This window comes from Alosa sapidissima, chromosome 1, assembly GCF_018492685.1.
Source record: "Alosa sapidissima isolate fAloSap1 chromosome 1, fAloSap1.pri, whole genome shotgun sequence".
NCBI lineage: Eukaryota > Metazoa > Chordata > Actinopteri > Clupeiformes > Clupeidae > Alosa > Alosa sapidissima.
The window spans coordinates 11,936,147-11,954,568 of record NC_055957.1 but is presented as its reverse complement, the minus strand read 5'-3'; the positions used below and the strand labels follow the sequence as shown (position 1 = coordinate 11,954,568).

At 42.2% G+C, this 18,422-nt stretch overlaps 1 protein-coding gene across 3 annotated transcripts in view; it reads right to left on the bottom strand.

Moving 5' to 3' along the window:
• Positions 1 to 18,422, bottom strand: part of spidr (scaffold protein involved in DNA repair) — a 56,534-nt gene that overhangs the window by 24,793 nt on the left and 13,319 nt on the right. For all 3 annotated transcript variants that reach the window (XR_006034561.1, XM_042106543.1, XM_042106550.1), the window contains exons 7-10: positions 17,514 to 17,614; positions 11,379 to 11,628; positions 917 to 1,145; positions 384 to 610 (exon numbers count right to left, since the gene is read on the bottom strand). Coding sequence is in view for 2 of the 3 variants with exons in the window: in XM_042106543.1 (XP_041962477.1) it covers positions 384 to 610; positions 917 to 1,145; positions 11,379 to 11,628; positions 17,514 to 17,614 (807 nt within the window). In the remaining variant the exon portion in view is untranslated. The remainder of the gene's footprint in view (positions 1 to 383; positions 611 to 916; positions 1,146 to 11,378; positions 11,629 to 17,513; positions 17,615 to 18,422) is intronic.

The following is an 18,422-nucleotide window of genomic DNA, read 5'->3' as shown; positions in this document are numbered from 1 at the left end:
ATACTGCTAAATCCAAGTTGATATGATTTCACAGATAAGGATTTATCAGTCTTGATGGATGTGATGGTAACAGTCATTTGCATTTCATTCGTTCACATTTAATCTTGCACTTCTCTATACAACTTTGATATGAAGGTTTTAATGAAGCGAAAACCGACATGTTTATATTGTTATTCAGTATTTATTTGTTAATTTAATTTTAGAAAATCCTATTAATTATGGTGAATTTAGCTTAATTGACCATAAAGTCTTCATATCTGACTAATAAACCACTGGCATGATTCATCAAGATGATACTTGTAATGTCATAAAATAACTCTGGCTTCACAAGAAGAAAAACACAAAGACAAAAAAGAATGCGATAAAAACAGTCATGCTGATACCTGCAGGTGCTGCTGCTGCTATTGCGGGGGGAGATTGCATGAGGGGACCTGCAGAGGCCGTGGAGTCTGAGAGGAGAGGATTGTGGGATGTGGAGGCAGTAGACGCGTTGCAGCACAACCTCCAGGCGCTGACTGAGAGCCCCAGCCGGCCCCAGGCTCTCCAGCGCCTCCAGCAGGGAGTCGCTAACACCTCCAGGTTCAGGCCACCCCCACTCACATACACCCGCCTGCGTGGACGTGGACACACACACACACAGGTTCTTATAGCATAGATATATTATTATATGGTGATTAGATTAATGCATTATTTGGTGAAGAACAAAATGCTACAAGAAACGACTCTGGTGCTCACACTAATTGTGAATTAAGCTCCTTAAGCCAGTCTACAAAACCTGGGAAGGTTTTTCATAAAAACACCTGACTCAGAACCTGTACCGCAGGTCTCAAGTGGAGACAGATCCTTGAGGAGGTGGGGCCTGCTTTTTCAAATTATAGAGCATGACGAAACCACAAACAGCACCAAGTCTACACACCTGTCTACTGCTGCCGCCATCGTCTCCCTCAGTTGATGCATGGGCCTGACTCTGCTCCAACCACAACCCCAAGCAGCAGTTTAGTGGGTAGGGACGGCACCTGTGGGCCTGGGGAGTGTACTTTGGGCTGGGCGCCATGTGGCTCTGCCTCTCCAGGGGCAGCACCTTCTGGCTGAAGTGGGCGTTGAGAATGATCGGGCATCTTTCGCCTTCCATGATTAGTGTTTGCCTGATGGTGAGGAGAGAGATGAGACGGGCAAATTGTGTTGTGACAAAGAAAGATTAATTTTGTCTGTCTTCAAGTGGCACTGCATTTGGTGTAACCATCGGTTGCAAGACAGTTGACATGGAGCTGTTTTCTTTTAAAACCCCAGGGGCAAAACACTAAAATTGCTTTAAACTCCCACACACCTTTTAGGTTTTTTTACATGCACATATATTCAAACCACACTGTGGCAACACGGAAATACTCTGTGATTTGATCTATCTGCTTGAATTATGCATACAAAAAAAAGAAAACAAAACAAAACATTCATTCGCATCTATTCTTCGTTGCGGTTAGCATTTGACTGTAGCTACTGTGCAGGCTACCTCTCTGTATTGTCTAGACTGCATGTGTTGTGTAGTGTAGACCACACAACTGTTAAAGAGCCCGACTCCTAGCCTGGTAAACCAGACCCTGGAATCTTTCAGATTAAGGGTCTGGCCACGAGTAATGAAAATGGCCCAATTCGAGGGGCGGCACCAAGCATGCATTTGAAACTCTCACTGCACACAGTTGGATAACGCTACGACCAATCACAACAATTCATCAGTGTCGGTCATCAGTGTAGCTCGCCTTTGTCCCGCCTACACCGATTTGATTGGTCCCTCTCGCTCGAGATAGAAGAAATTTGGATCATTGCTCGTGGCCAGAGTATCTTGCGGACACTATTCAAATTGTGCTCTCGCGAGAACTCTGGATTTCCAGGGTACCCGACTCCAGCACAGACACACTCAATGTAGTTTTCCAACTCACTAATACCACTGTTGGGCTATTTTGAGTCGGCTGCTGGAAAACAAAACAATAACTGATAAAATCACACAAAAGAGAATCTTGGTGAGCCCCTAGGATTAAAATTATATGCAAGTCAAGACGCCACAACTCGCAGGCGCACAGATAACGATCCTCCTTCACATGTCTAACTATCAACAAGCACATCACTCACGTACACACATCCTTCCCACACTCAGTACCCAGCGGAACACACAATCACTGTCATTCAGTCAAAGCTGGTGCAGTTCAGGTAAGTCTGTTGACAAACGATTTTCTGCTCATGGAACAACACAAAAAATTAAACCTGGACGTGGCTTGAAAGAATATGATTTTCATACAATTCCACTTATTTCAATATATTGTGTAATATGTGTAAGTCATTTCCACATTGTATAATGTCCAAAAAACAGAAAAAACAAAACAAAACAAAACAAAAAACACATACACACACACATAGCAGACCTGGGACAGGCACAAACTATCCAATAATCCCCTATATAACCTCAGTGAGGTTCATCTTAATTAAACAGGGAACTGTCAAACTGTTCAAACTGTCAAAGGTTAAGCTGGCAGGGTGCTTTTAACAGGTCCTGCTTTGAGTCAGGAGCTGTGAGAGCACCTTGGGGCGATGAGTTGGGTGGGTGCCAGGGCAGGACTCTGCTCAGACCCGTCTCTGCTTGCCCCGAGAGCGTCATATGGCCGTTTAGCTGGGAAAATGTATTTAGATACGTCATCAGCGAAACAAGCTGGGCCCCGTGGTGGATTTGGAGGTTTGCCCGTGAGGGATGAAACCAGAACCAAAGTGTTCCATGGAATGAACTCAGCGAACCTCAGTGCGTCGCTGTTTGGCCTAAGTGGGTGATCGAGGAAGCCAGCCCGGGCTAGTTTGGATGGAGGAGATTGGGGGAATGGGTAAAGGAAACAAGTGAAGGAAACTTCTGTGTAGGCCAACCTGAGACTTGTCCTGAGAGCAACCCCTCAACTTGAGACTTGAGAGGCTGTGTTGACAACATGCTTCATATGAATGCTGCTGGGTGACGATGCTACAACACCACAACACAAAGTTGGGACGTTGTGTAAAATGCGAATAAAAACAGAATGTGATAATCTACAAATCTCATAAACCCAAATTTAACTGCAAAAAGGACATAAACAACATATCAAATGTTGAAAATGACAAATTTGATTATTTCATGGAAATTATATGTATATGTATGTTTTGAATTTGGTCATAAAAAAAAAAAAGTTGTGACAGGCATGTTTACCACTGTGTTGCTTCATCTCTTCATTTAAGAACATTCTGTAAATGCTTAGGAACTGAGGAGACCAGTTGCTAGAATGTTGCCCACTCCTGCCCAATATAGGATTTCACTGCTCAACAGTCTGGGGTCTTCTTAATAATGTTTCTAATTCCATGGTGCACTCTTTGACAGGTCTGGACTGCAGGCAGGCCATTTTAGCACCTGTACTCTTCCTCTATGGAGAAATACTGTTTAAATAAGGGCAGAATTAATTTCGCCATTTGTTTTCCTGAAATATTCAAGGTCTTCCCTGAAAGAGACATTGTCTAGATGACCGTATATGTTGCTCAAAACCTCTGTACATCATTTAGAATTGATTGTGCCTTGTCAGATGTGCAAGAAGCTCTTGCCGTAGGCACTAATGCACTTCCACACCATCATAGAAGCTTGATTTTTAACTGAGCAATATAAGTTGGATAAGTTGGATAGTTAGTCAAGTCAAGTCATATATAACTTAACACTTAAAACGCAATGCAATTGACCCAACGTGCTCACGGAAATAAAATAAAAACAGTAATAAAACAAAATATAAATGACAAAAAATAAATAAAAGAACAAAGAATAATAGTAATGATAAAACTGAATATGATTGTAGATAAAGAAGATATGGTTACTAAAACTACTACTATAGGCCTAGAGCAAAATGTACAGTAAAGTTAAAGATGGCAGTTAATATAATGCTGAAAAGAAATAGAAATCCCTAAAGAAGGGGAGAATTAATGTAACCTGACTCTCGCCAGATGAATTTGTTCCGCTTAGCTCCGCCTAGCTCCACTCACATCCATCTGGGATCGGTTCCGTTGAGAGTGATTTCAGCACGAGATTGTATGGTAGAGCCAATCAGGACGCAGGGCGGGAGTTTCATAGATGTGACATAGCGTAGAAGCGACTGTGAGACTGTTATCAGCGTCACGGGTTGGCTTCGATGTGAGTGGTTGCACAAGTAGCATGTCAATAGATGACGGAGTGAAGTGGCTTATTCAATCATATGCAAGCATTTTTTGATTAGGCCCAGCCTTCTGAAGCAACACTCCAATGGATTGGTCCCAGATGGATGAGTGGAGCTAGGCGGAAAAAATTCATCTGGCGAGTCTCAGGTTAGAATTAATGGACATTAAAGGCCAAAGAAAATAGATGGGTCTTTAAATTTTATTTAAAGCTACTGACAGGACTTAATTTCTATGGGGAGATTATTCCAGAGTCGAGGGGCAGCAACAGAAAAATCACCTTTCGTTTTTAGGATTGCATTGGGGACTGAAAGAAGATGTTGTGAGGAAGATCTTAGTGGCCTAGAAGGACAGTAGGGACTTAAAAGGTCACAGATATACTGTGGTTCCGTCCCATTTAGGGCTTTGAAAACAAAAAGCAAAACTTTAAAATGAATTCTGTATTTGACAGGTAACCAGTGGAGTTGGGATTATGTTAGACAGTGGCCTCCGGTCACAGATGAAGGTACAAGCGATCTTACAGATTATTTATGAAAATAGCTTAGAGTAGAGAATGAGGATATAAAGACATAATTGGGACTAGGTTTATATTATATCTACTTAACTACTGTAGCTCTAACGTCAGCAATAACTATGCTAGCTAGGCTAGCCAACGAGGAAACTATAAAAATATCTGTCCATTTGGCAACAATAAATAAATTAATGGATATCAAATAAACAAATTCATGTTTTTCATTTGTGACCATTGTTTATCTAATTTTCACATTTCAAAAGGAAAGGGTAAGGTACAGCTAACTGCTATCTGTGCAAACCATATGGTAACGTTAGGCTACCAGACAGGGGCAGTCGACCCGGGGTATTTTGTGTATCTCACATTTTTCTTTTGTTCCAACTGGTCATTTTATTGCTGCTATTGGAGCAATTGAAAACGGAACAAGTTTCCCCACTCGACATTATAAAAGAAGTAGTGAGACAGTCTAAATCGCGGGCTGTTATCCCAGTGGACGCAACGAATCCAATAGGCTCTCTATAGGAAGCACTGGCGCAATGCTACCCAGCAACAGCTCCATAGACTGTATATATTCTTATAGAAGGGGGGCCTATGTGTCAAATTTGGGGGCTTGTGGGATTCACATGTTAATTTTTGGAGAGTATTATATCTTTGTTCTATATACATGTCTCCATTTTTTTGAAGGTTTTGAAGGACCCAAATCAAAGGTCAAATTCAGAAACGGTCAAATTTGGTGTTTTGTCCATAAACCTCACATTGTTGGTATTATAGAAAAGGGTTGGTGCCAAAAAGCATTTTTAGGCTGATGACTGATCTCTTTAACAAGAAATTGTGCCTAAAATTCTTGAAATTGTCCGCTTAAAAAATAATACTTCAATATCAATACTATCAATTCATGCTTGATTCATGCTTGAGTGTAGGCCTAGCCTGCTCTGCCAGTTCTTGTCCACACCCATTCAGAGCATGAAGTGCAGAGATCTCTGTTAAATCAAGTTTAATAGACTTTTACATAGCTAGTACCAGCTGAAGTTTGTAAGGCCTTCCGTAGCCTATGTAAGAAAAGAAAGAAGAAAAGAAAGGGTAAAGGATCAGATAGACAAACAGACCGGTGAGTGAGAGACACTGAGATAGATAGACAGACAGACAGACAGACAGACAGACAGACAGACAGACCGACAGACAGACAGATAGATAGATAGATAGATAGATAGATACTTTATTGATCCCCAGGGGAAATTCAAGGTCTCAGCAGCATACATACAACACAAACACATTCTTTAACAGCAGAAAGAGTAAGACAGTTAGCTGTTGATAGCTGGCAGTTTAGAATATGGAATAACCTGAAGCACATAATGCTCTGTTCTTCATGGTTGGTGATATTAGTGACCTTCTAGCCTTCTACATTTGAGCAAGCACATTTTCACAGTTCATGGTGGCACAGTCTAGTTAGGTTATATTCTGAGGTGTGTCTTTCTGTTAGTCAAGTGATGGCACACATATTCTACAAGAAACAGATTTTGGGCTATGTATCCAGTGGCAGATATGTGTGGACTGGTGAATGACCCATCACTAGAGACATATGCCAAATTTCTTGTTTTTGTCCATGAAAGAGTATGGAGATGGAGATGGTGATCACAGATCAGCCATACAGTGCAACGTTACAGTGCAGATCAGCCAACGATTACAACGTTACAGTGCAGTTTACAACAGAACAAAGCAGTTTGGCACAGGAACTGCTACAAATCCACCTGCAGCATGCTAAGATTCGCTACTAGAAATCATGTGAAGCAGGCAGGATTCAGTGTCTTCAGAAAATACGTGGTAGACCATCTTCTGAACCTGCAGCAACACCTGCAACTGCATCAAGTCCATCTAGAGGGACTTTGTACACTTGTTCAGCAGCAGCAGCTGCCAGTATAGATGAGTGCTTCTTCTGTTAGAAGCAGACAAAAGAGTGTCTTCATGAGGTGTCCTCTTTCAATGCAGGCAACCAACCAAGAGATATAAGTAATATTTGGAAGTCAATAACTTTTAACAGGTAGCCAGTGTAAAGATGCCAGGATGGGGGAAATATGTTCATATTTTTTGTGTGTGTGAGCAGCTGCATTTTGTATAAGCTGTAAGCTCTTTAGACAGGTATTATTACAGCCAGCGTAATAGCATTGCAATAGTCTATAAATTTGAGAAATAAATTTGGCTAACAGGGTTAATTCATCAGGTTTTATGGAGAGGTATAGTTGTGTATCATTTGCTAAACCACAGGGGCCCCAGTACTGAGCCTTGAGGCACTCCATATTTTACCATAATCTGGGTAGATGGTTTATTATGGATCTGTAAACAAATTGTTGACGGTTAGGAAGGTATGATCTAAACCAAGCGAGTGCTGAGTCTCTGATGCAGGGTGCGAGTTAGGGGGGAGCAGGGGGAGCCAATGGCTCCCCTAGTGGCCACTTGAGCTCCCCTGGAAACATGGTATGTGAAATTGTGGGGGAGCTCTAAAATATTGATATGATTGCCAAATAAATTATATTTTGGCCATGGTTTTCCCTAAAATGTGTAAAATAAGAGAAATAAAATTGTATTTTGAGTTCATGATTGATGAAAAAAGTGCCTGCTTGCATAATAGAGGCGCGAAACGTGGAAGCGCTGCCCGCAGCTCCACCCACTAACCACTCACACAAGCTCGTTCATTTTTCTCCATGTTCAATGACCTCTAAAGACAGTCCAACCACTCTCCAAAAATTTACATTTCAAACCCACAGAAACTAGCCTAGAAATCTAGACGCGCCCCTAGCGGCAGCGAATTACATTTGCTGCCAGGGCTAGTCTAGCAACTCTCCGTTGGCTTGTGAGCTCCAGAAATCGAAACTTAATCAGGCCAATGAAATCGTTTATAGAGTCGTTAGGTGGGCTTAACATAATGATTGATGGAAGAGTTGCAACGGTTTGGCTTGAATTCCCTGCTACTTGAAAACAAATAAGATGGATGTTGCTGCTGGCGAACAGTGTGACACGAGTTAAGCTTTTATTAGGTTGGCAAACGTTTGAACTAGCCAACTAGCTCCACTGGTGGGAAACGCATCGGACTCATAGCGCTGCCGCTGTCCTATTGCGTGCAGAGGGAATTTGAAAGACAACTGATTATCCCGCCCCTTGGACTGAGCACTGCGAACAGTGAGTGTCCAGACCCTACATTTTAATGTGGGTCTGGCTCGTCAGGCTACACAGAAACCACATAGGCCCCCTGACTATTAATTGAAAAAATCTTCCCTTAACCACACTATTGACTTGCTTATTGAAATTCAATGATGAATCTAAGTAAACACCTAGATTTCTGACCTCACTGTGGCATTTTACAGCCAGTGGCCCAAGTGCATTTTTTAGCTTAGCAACAGAGCTGAGTGGACCAAAAATAATAATAGTTGGATAGTCCCTCTCCTCTTCAGCCCAGGAGTCCATGATTTCTAAAAATAATCACACATTTTGGTTGGTCTAACCACAAGACATTTTTCCATTTTACCTTAGTCCATTTTAAATGACCTCAGGCCAAGATAAGACAGTGGCATTTCTGTATCATGTGTAAACTGAATGCTAAAGTTTACACTAGATTTTGTGAACAGAGTATCAAACTGTGCTCATAGACAATGGCTATTGGGACGCTTTCCTGAGCCCATACAATGATTTTCTTTACAGAAACAGGTCTGGTTTTAATGCAGTGCCACCTGAGGTCCAAAATACCACGGCCATCCAATATTGTTTTTCAGATCTGTCCCTTGATTCCAAAGATTTTCAATTTCAATTTAATTTCACTTATAGAGCGCCAAAACATTACACGTCTCATGGCGCTTTACAGAGTGTTAAACATTCAGAGAGAGCCCATGACTAACAGGGGCGAGGAAAAACTCCCTAGAATTGGAGATACATAATGTCTCAGATGTCTCTGGATTCTCTAAATATTTTAATGATATTATGTACTGTAGATGATGAATCCCCTAAATACCTTGCAATTTCATGTTAAGAAGCATTACAATTATAACCTTACACAGAGTGATGAATACCTCTACATATTTACTTTTAAGAGACTCTACCTCTCTGTGATGCTCTTTTTTATACTCAACCATGGTGCCAGTTACCAAAAAGATGTTAAATATTCTTCATAATTGTTGTTTTTATCATCACACAACTTTTCCAGCATTTTGTTGCCCCCTATCCCAACTTTTGAACTTTTAAAAGGTGTCGCTATTTTTCATGAAATAGTAACCTTTTAATTTTTAACATTTGATACGGTTTTTTGCCGCTAAATATGGGTTTACAAGATTTGCAGATTGTCACATTCTGTTTTTATTTGCATTTTACACAATGTCCCAATTTTTTCTGATTTGGGGTAGTACATTCAACTGACTACCTTCAAGAGTCATGCTGGGGTGAAGCCTTAGTCATCAGTCAGTGGCTTATGTGGCTCAGTAATGAGGGACCTCAGTGAAATTTGGACGTCATAAAACATGACTACAAAGATGAGACTCCGATGAACTGCTAGACAACCTGAACAAGAATTGTTTTTCTCCCCCGCTAAATTCTTTTCATATTACATTGTGGAGAAGTTTACATAATTCAAACTATAAATCAACAAAATAACACAATAAATCATAATACTGGACGTAGATTTGTAACCAAATACACATCTGCATAAATAAGGGACTGAAAAAGAGGAAGGAGGGACTACAACTGGAGGACTGACAAATATCAGAGACGCCTAAACAGACCTAAATACAAAGCCTCATCAGCGGAAGTGTTCCAAAACGGTGCATACAAGCCTTTCCGAGTAGGTAACAATCAACCAGGAGGCATGACACATGCCCTCACACACAAACAGAAAGAAAAGTAAACTGACAGATGAATGAGAGGGTGAGTGAGTAAGGTGAGTGCTCACGTCACAAACAGGTAAGGAGTGGCCCAGGTGTTGTCAGTGATGTGCAGAACAGCGAGTCCTGACAGGCATTTCCGGCAGCTTCCGCCCCCACGGGCCCGCGTGGGTGGAGGAGTGGCCATCCTACACACAGTATGGGGGCTGGGACGGAGGAGGAAGTGCCTCTGCACACCACAAAGGAAGCGCACAAGGAGTGGAATACTACTGGAACTCCAAACATGTGAAATTCCGGAGTTTTCCACATTTGGTACAGCCATGCACATGGGAAGTCCTAAGCGCACTACTACATACGGGAAATGTCATTGAACTTGGCTGGCTACGGGTGTCTCGACTGACCAAACTGTGATGACCTGCCTACCTCTTCCTGATACTGATAAGATTCTAGAGAAAATAGGATACGTTCCTTACTAAATATCAGAAGACCTCAAATCTGTATTGACAGGGTCTCCTCTGCACTGTAGCTTAAATGTTCCTTAAATTCTTTTGCTGAAAGTCGCTTTGGATAGAAGTGTCTGCTAAATAAATAAATGCAAATGTAAATGTAAATCTATCACATCCTAACAAAAGATCACAACATGTAAAGGTCAAATAATACTGCACCCGCCATTAAATCAATGAAATGTAGAAGAAAATAGAAGACTAATAGAACATGTTGAATGTAGGAGACAGGAAACTGTTAACATTCTGCGTGCTATCAATTTAATATAGAAATCACAAAGTATTGCAGGTCTGTATCAGTTGGACTTTCCACTGTCAACAGAATCTATTCCTGGTAAAACACTGCGGGTGGGTAGAAGAGGGGGAGAGAGTGGGAACGGAGAGAGAGAGAGAGAGAGAGCGAAAGGGAGACCCTGAGCTGCCAAGAACTCACTGAGCAGCATGTGTTTTCAATTCCCACCCCAGGCTTTCTCCAGGGCCATTGTGATCCACTACTTCGCTAGCGCTCCAAGACGGGGGGAGAGAGAGAAAAACTACTGCACTTTTTTCCCCCCTCTCCCAGCTTGCTGGAAATGAGGTAAGCACTGCCAGGAAGAGGAATGCGAGCCATTCCCTGGAGTTGCTGATGACGTGGGAGCGGAGAGGAGGCCCCCTGGCTTCCGGCCGTTGCGTCTGCCTGACTGCCAGCTCCAGTGTGGGCTGAGCCCCAACTCCCAGCAGCTGGACACAGACTCCTCTCGGCTCCATTCACTCACGCTATCACTAAACACACACACACACACACCCACACACACACACCACTGCAACACCACTACTGCGGTTCCTCTCACACACTCTCACAAACACACACACACACACATACACACACACACAAACAGGAACAGAGCACCCCGAGACTAAGAGTTGTTTTATAACGGCAGTAATAAACTGATGCATGAACCGGTCTTGCTCCATGTTTTCGATTACTGTTTTGCAAATAATGCTCCATGCAATAATCTGGAGCACTATACTGATGTGATACTGTTCATATTTGTATAGATACTAACACTTGGTGTGTGTGTGTGTGTATGTGTGTATATACTTGGATGAAAGGGATGGTAATAAAAAAAAAAAACAATTACATACCATAAAAATGTTCTTACTGGCATTCAAATGCATCTAGTCATCAAGAAATAGTACTCCTGTCCTCAACCCCACGATGACACATTTGTTCTGACCACATAAAGATAAGGATAACCTATTTTCAGTAAAGGACCGCCTGCTTGCGATGGAGAGGGGTGCGTGGCTAGTGTTTTCACTCACCAGGGCGGATGCACGTGGATAAGGTCACCTGGGCTTGGGGCCAGCTGGGCCACGGTCTCCCGGCTGAACAGCACCAGGCAGTGGTTACTCTCTCCCGCGTCCTCCTGCCCCTCGGCCACATCCTGTTGACCCTGCACTGAGTTCTGATGCCCCTCAGGGGGCACTTCCTCGAGTCGCTGGCACAGGGCAACGCTCAAGCCACAGTCCTCTTGCATACTGAGGACCTGAACAGCTAGCACACCTGGCTTACCTGTCAGATGGAGACACACACACACACACACACACAAACACACACAGACACACAGACACACACAAGATTTAGTGGCCCTAAGGGAGAACAAAACAAAGCAGGGCTACATATAAAGATTCATTGATTACAGAGCTGTAGTTCCTAGGACAAATATCACTGGCTGTCAACAGAGGATCAGACGAGGACTGGGCATTCTTCTCTGCACAAACAAACAGACAGACAGAGGTAGACAGTTGAAGTGGGACAGACTAAAAGTTATTAAGCTAACATGCTAGGCTAAATAACGGTCATGGAATGGGAAATGTATTAAAGGAACACGCCACCCAATGTCAGAAGTAATATATGTTCTTACCTTAACTTTCACAAGTTGAGTCATACCTCTCCCGTGTCGGTACGTGCACTCAAACGCTCTGGCGCGGCGCGAATGTGTTAGCATGTTGCTATGCTAGCGGGCTCAGACATAGCCGTAGAGGGAGGAAGATAGCAGTAATCAAAAACACCCACGTTTTCCCTACTTAAATACAGTTGCACGAGTAGTTGATAAAAATGTGTAAGGTCACACAACATGAAACGTGGCGATTTTCTAAGCGAATAAACAGGAGAACTACAATGTGTGGCGCAATAGCACTTGGGAGTACTTCGACCTAGCGTAGTAATATTAATTAACACCTTATTGTAGATCCTATCCACCACAGAGTTCAGCTGACCCCTCAGCCTCCCCCTCCCCCTCCGAGGCACACACACAGTCATTTCCGTAAATAGAGACAACCTGCCCTGCTGGCGTTAGTTTGACCTGACTTAGCAAAGTAGCAGGTAGTGGTAAAGTAGATTGTGAACAATCATGGTTATAACATGCATTGTGAAGGGTTGTGATAACAAGCAGAAGTATTATAGTGATTTCATGTTTCATAGAATTCCGCTTCGCTGCAAACGGCGGAAAGCATGGCTGGGATCTACAATTAGGTGTTAATTAATATTACTACGCTAGGTCGAAGTACTCCCAAGTGCTATTGCGCCACACATTGTAGTTCTCCTGTTTATTCGCTTGGAAAATCGCCACGTTTCATGTGACCTTATACATTTTTATCAACTACTCGTGCAACTGTATTTAAGTAGAGATAACGTGGGTGTTTTTGATTACTGCTATCTTCCTCCCTCTATGGCTACGTCTGAGCCCGCTAGCATAGCAACATGCTAACACATTCGCACCGCGCGCCAGAGCGTTTGAGTTCACGTACCGACACGGGAGAGGTATGACTCAACTCGTGAAAGTTAAGGTAAGAACATATATTACTACTGACATTGGGTGGCGTGTTCCTTTAAGCTAGCATGCTAGGCTATATAACAGTCATGGAATGGGAAAATGCAAGAGAAATAAAGTTTCTTGACGCATTGTTGTCAAAATACTGTACTGTACTTATACTGTGTTTCTGTAACTAATAAGACCCACAACAAACATAGCTATGAAAAGGTCCAGTAAAATCTTTGCAAGGTGAGACCACTTCAATAAAAGGACCCTGAACAAACTGATCAACATCTTGGACAATGAGTGTCACCCACTCCACAGCACTATTGTTAAGCAGAAGAGCCTGATCAGTTAGCGACTTCGCTCACTGCCTTGCACAATAGACAGACTGAGGAAGTAATTTGTCCCCAGGGCCATTGAACTGTTCAATGCTTCACTTAAGGGAAGAGGAGAGATAGACTTCTCTGCATTGTTTGTCTGCCTCTTCACCCCCTCCATGTTCGGATACTGTCTGTCCACTAACCACTTTTTACCACCGTCTTTCTGCCTCACTGTTTGCGTGCTATATTAGCACATTAGCATAACCCCTCCCTTCATGCCGAACTGTGGCCACACTTCTACCTTTTCTTAAATCATTATATATATATATATATATATATATATATATATATATAGACTTATTTTTGCACTGTTGCACTTAGTCATTTGCACTATCACCATGACCACTATCACCGTGACACTCACTCACACACAGCACCTTACCTTACCTTACTATGCACAGAGAATCACAGGCTCAGTCCCTGCCTCAGTCATTGCAAGCGCCTCTTGATTGATTAATCACCACTATGTGGATACTGTTTTTAGAATTGATTTAGATTAAGTGTTAGATAGTATAATTTGTATTTTAGTATATTCTTTATCTTCTACTGTCCTTATTGCTTAGTTGTGTTTTTATATTATATACTTTTAATGACTTTTTCTGCTGTTAGTGAATGTGTTGTCTGTATACTACTGAGACCTTGAATTTCCCCTGGGGATCGATCGATCGATCGATCGATCAATCAATCAATCAATCAATCAATCAATCAATCAATCAATCAATCAATCAATCAATCAATCAATCAATCAAGTAAGTAAGTAAGTAAGTAAGTAAGTAAGTAAGTAAGTAAGTAAGTATCTATCTATATATCTATCAATCATATGGATGTTTAAGATGATATACAGGCAATGGAATAGCTTCACAAGCCTAACAAGGACTAAATGAATACATCAAAGTTCCCCACAACAATAACATGAGCATTTTCTACTTAAGCAGAAGAATGTGAGAAATAGCAAGGGGGTGGAAAACAACAGACAGGCAAGAAGAGAAACTAGCGTGTGACTCATCTCTCCTCCCATCACAACTGTCCTGAGTGGTCTGTGAGAGAGTTACTGTTTGAAGAGCTGACAATCTTTCTCTTGGCCACAAGAATTGTTTTAATGCACCGCCTATAAATTCTGCTCCATGCTCCAAAACTGTGGGGCAGGAACCAACTTGCCACAGCACCCGTAAGAGGCTCATCATGGGTGCACACACACACACACACACACACACACACACACACACACACACACACACACACTCCCCTGAGGCGTGAGGACATGGATCTTTTTTTCTCTAGGCTGACTAGTTAAATGTTAGGAAAGTACAGCAATGATTCAGTCTGGAGAAAAAAAAGTATCAGCGCCAATTAATGACAACAGTGATCCATGAGGTGGCAATAACAACCACAGAAGCATGATGAGTGTGCTTATTTAATTTAAGCACCGCAGACAGTCCCACATATAAGCATATAAAAGCAACAATTTGCCATTTTTTGTAGATATGCTAGTTTTGGCATAGTCATCAAATTCATTTTGATGGTATATGGTCACGTCAAGAACAGATAAACATTGTTTATTACAGTTCTGTGTTCCGGGCTGAAACCCACTGCAAGAGTGAAAACCTTTCACAGCACACTCCGGACTCTATAGCCAGTTAGCACATTTCTTGCAGTGCCAATAAGGCTCTTTGTAGGTATTTGCAAGGTTTTGCATGCCATGTAGGTAGGTAGCTCACCAGTTTAACTAGATCAAAAGTTGTATAGTGCCACTTTAATCATCATTTGGGTCTAGCTTCAATATACTTCAAACAAAAAAGACCTTACCTATGATACTTGCCACTAACTATGGATAACTAAAGCGACAATGACTGGTGTCCCTCAGGCCAGACTACATGTTACAGACTGAAACGCCACACTGGGTAGTTGGCCTATGTATCATGTGAGTCACAGCTGTTCTATAGTTGTTCTGTATGCCAGCTGAGTGGAGTAAAATACATGCCAAGACGCTTAATATTACATTATATTATTATTGACATGTAATATTATTGATTGACGCTTGTAATGGATACTGCTGTTGGAAAGCATTCAAGGCCTAATATTCCAACACTCCACAGGAAAATCGGTGGGTGAAGAGACCTAGTTTGAATGCAAGAAAATAACTTGATTAGTGTGTAGCCAAGGCCTATTTACAGTATTACAGAGTTGTTTACACCTTACACTCCATGTTCACTATACACAGGGAGAGAATTGTACGTAGGCTTGGGATTAAATGAATGCTGAACGAACGTTGCGTTGAAATGAAAACTACCTTCAGTGTACATCTCGTGAACCTTGTTTGCCTTTGTTCTGTACGTGTACGTGTTTCCAAACCACACATCTCTATAGGTAGAAAGGCCACTGCACGTTTCTCATACCCTCATTCGATGATCTGATAACTGTGTCACCTTGCCCACCTCACTTCGTTGAACTAGACTTTTCCACCCCCACCTCTCAACCCTCCTCCACTGCACTTTCCACCAGCAACCGTTATTCCCCTCCACTCAGAGGCAGACACAGAAAGAAAAAGAGAGAGAGAGGGGGAGAGAGAAAAAGAGGAGGGGGCGTCTGTATATGAATGCAATGTCAGATAACACACCTTGAGTCAAGATAGACAAGACGTCTCACAGGTCGTTGTGCCGTGGAAAGAAGAAACAAAGTATGCCTACTGTGCTGAAAGTTTTCTGTCAACCCCAGTGTAGCCCTTTTCTTTTGTATGGCTTGGAGTCATTTCACACATGCCAGTGTCATCATACTTCCTGCAAGGACACACCCACGTGGCAAACCACATATCTGAGAAACCAACACCTCAGTGGGCTTCAAGAGCCCCTGACAGTTGTAGACTGGAAGTCAGCGATTTAGCATTCAGGCGCTTGCACTCTAGGAGTAAGTACGATGTAGCTCTACTCAGATGTGCTCATACAGGTGTGCAGCATACGGTTTGTTTGTCTGTGTGTTTGCTTACAATAAGGAAATGTCACTCTAGAAAGGCAATTGAGAGTTCAATCATGACAAGTCACCATTTTGTCTTGCTACTGGATAATTGCATCAAATGATGACTCACAGATGCTGGTTTGGCAGTCTACCTGACCCGTCTTCTTTGGAGTGCAAAGCATGGCAGCCATGGCCTACTGGTTAGCACTTCGGACCTGTAACCGGAGGGTTGCCGGTTCGAACCCCGACCAGTAGGCACGGCTGAAGTGCCCTCGAGCAAGGCACCTAACCCCTCACTGCTCCCCGAACGCCGCTGTTGATGCAGGCAGCTCACTGCGCCGGGATCAGTGTGTGCTTCACCTCACTGTGTGTACACTGTGTGCTGTGTGAGTTTCACTAATTCACGGATTGGGATAAATGCAGAGACCAAATTTCCCTCACGGGATCAAAAGAGTATATATACTTATACTTGGCATAATTAAAGATTATGTGCTTACAGTGCCACCCTGTGACTGGCCCACTGACAAATACATGGTTTTGTTTTTTTTAAAAGACTTACATTTATTCGCTCAACAGGTGGCTTTATTCTAAGTATCTTACCGAGCATATAGAATAAATGCCTTGTTTATTTGTATGGAGTCAAACTGTAAGGTAATGAAGCTTGCTGTTTCTCACTAGTTCCACACAATTGGTAGGTTCACCCATAAAAAATTATACATTAAAAACATGTATTATACATTATATACCGGTACATAAAAACATTTTAAACCACTTTTTCATATTAACTGAATAGCAGTCCTTCTTCTGAGACTTTATGGGACCTGCAGTAGCTAGAGATTCAGAACTAATACAAGACAGGGAACAAGTAGTTGCTTACTATGGCTGTGGAGGCACTAAGATTAAGGCTTATAGAAAGCCGTTATCATAAAGGCTGAGCTGATTGAAGCCTCACAAAGAAGTTAAAAAAGCTTTGAAAAGTGTAAATGGGCCCTGTAAATGTTTTTCTCCTCATAGACAGAGGCATTGCATTGCATGGCATGGCATTACTTTAGCCCATAAGTAAGGTTCAAGTAAGACTTGAAAGCTTGAAAAAGTGTAACACTAACATGAAGCTGTGCCGGATTGGCCTTGGCCTGACAAATGTAAAAATAGGTGAGGGGAAGTCAAACGTGTGACCAAAACAGTGTAGGCTCTTAAAAACGGTGTATGAATAGAGAAAGGAAGGAAGGAGGATGCAAGGTAGGAGGCCATGGATGGTTACACGTAAATAGCATTCTTAATACCCACATCACAGTCAACTGACCTACCTGCAGCAGTGGTGATGTCCACTGTAGACTGGTGCCTCCAGAAGCTGATGGCTGATCTCTGTCTGCTCTGGAGTCGGTTCAACCTGTCTGCCAGCCCTCCACTGCAACACAGGCACACACTCTTAGGGCCAGGGATGTGGATCAGTGTAAATACAGTTAGCTACATAAACAACAAACAACAACAGCCTCAAACAGTGTATTTGCAAACGGTGGATTCTAGATTCTAGTCATCAATAGAGTCCTCAGCACTAGCAAATCATTTTTGGAAGTATAACATGACTGCTGAAAGTTTTACTTAAGGCGACGACAGAATGCACTTAGATAAGATTACATGTGACAAATATTTTATGCTTTTCGCCGGCTACATATGTATGTGAGTGTCCATCTAAAAACACATAATTTTGAATGAATCAACTACTTTAAGATTTATCAAATAATTTAATGGCTGAGAAAAATAGTCTCATTTTTTAGATAAGACTGCTGCAGTTGCTATTACACAGAAGTGTGTAAGACATCTTCAAAGCAGGGAAAAGGATCTTCATCAAACCTGGCATACTCACTATAAAGGCTTGATCAACTGATTAGGTATCAGTAGTATCAGCCAATCATGACTCCTCTAAGTTTCTCGCTACCCTGGTAGAGGCCAGAGATATTAGAGAGTCAATTTTGATGTTAAAGGAGAATTCCAGTGTGATATTGACCTAAAGTGTGTTGAAACATGAGTGTGAACGTATGTCTCATAGCTCATCTCAGCTTGTCCCCTGCACTCCGAAATCTGGCGCTAGTTACTTGCTGCTAGTTAGTTGCTGCTACTGGAAGCAACTGGAATCCATGCATTTCCACGGAATTATTTTTGGAATCTGATTTCTTATCATACCTGTTCATTTGTACTTGTCGCTCAACTTATCG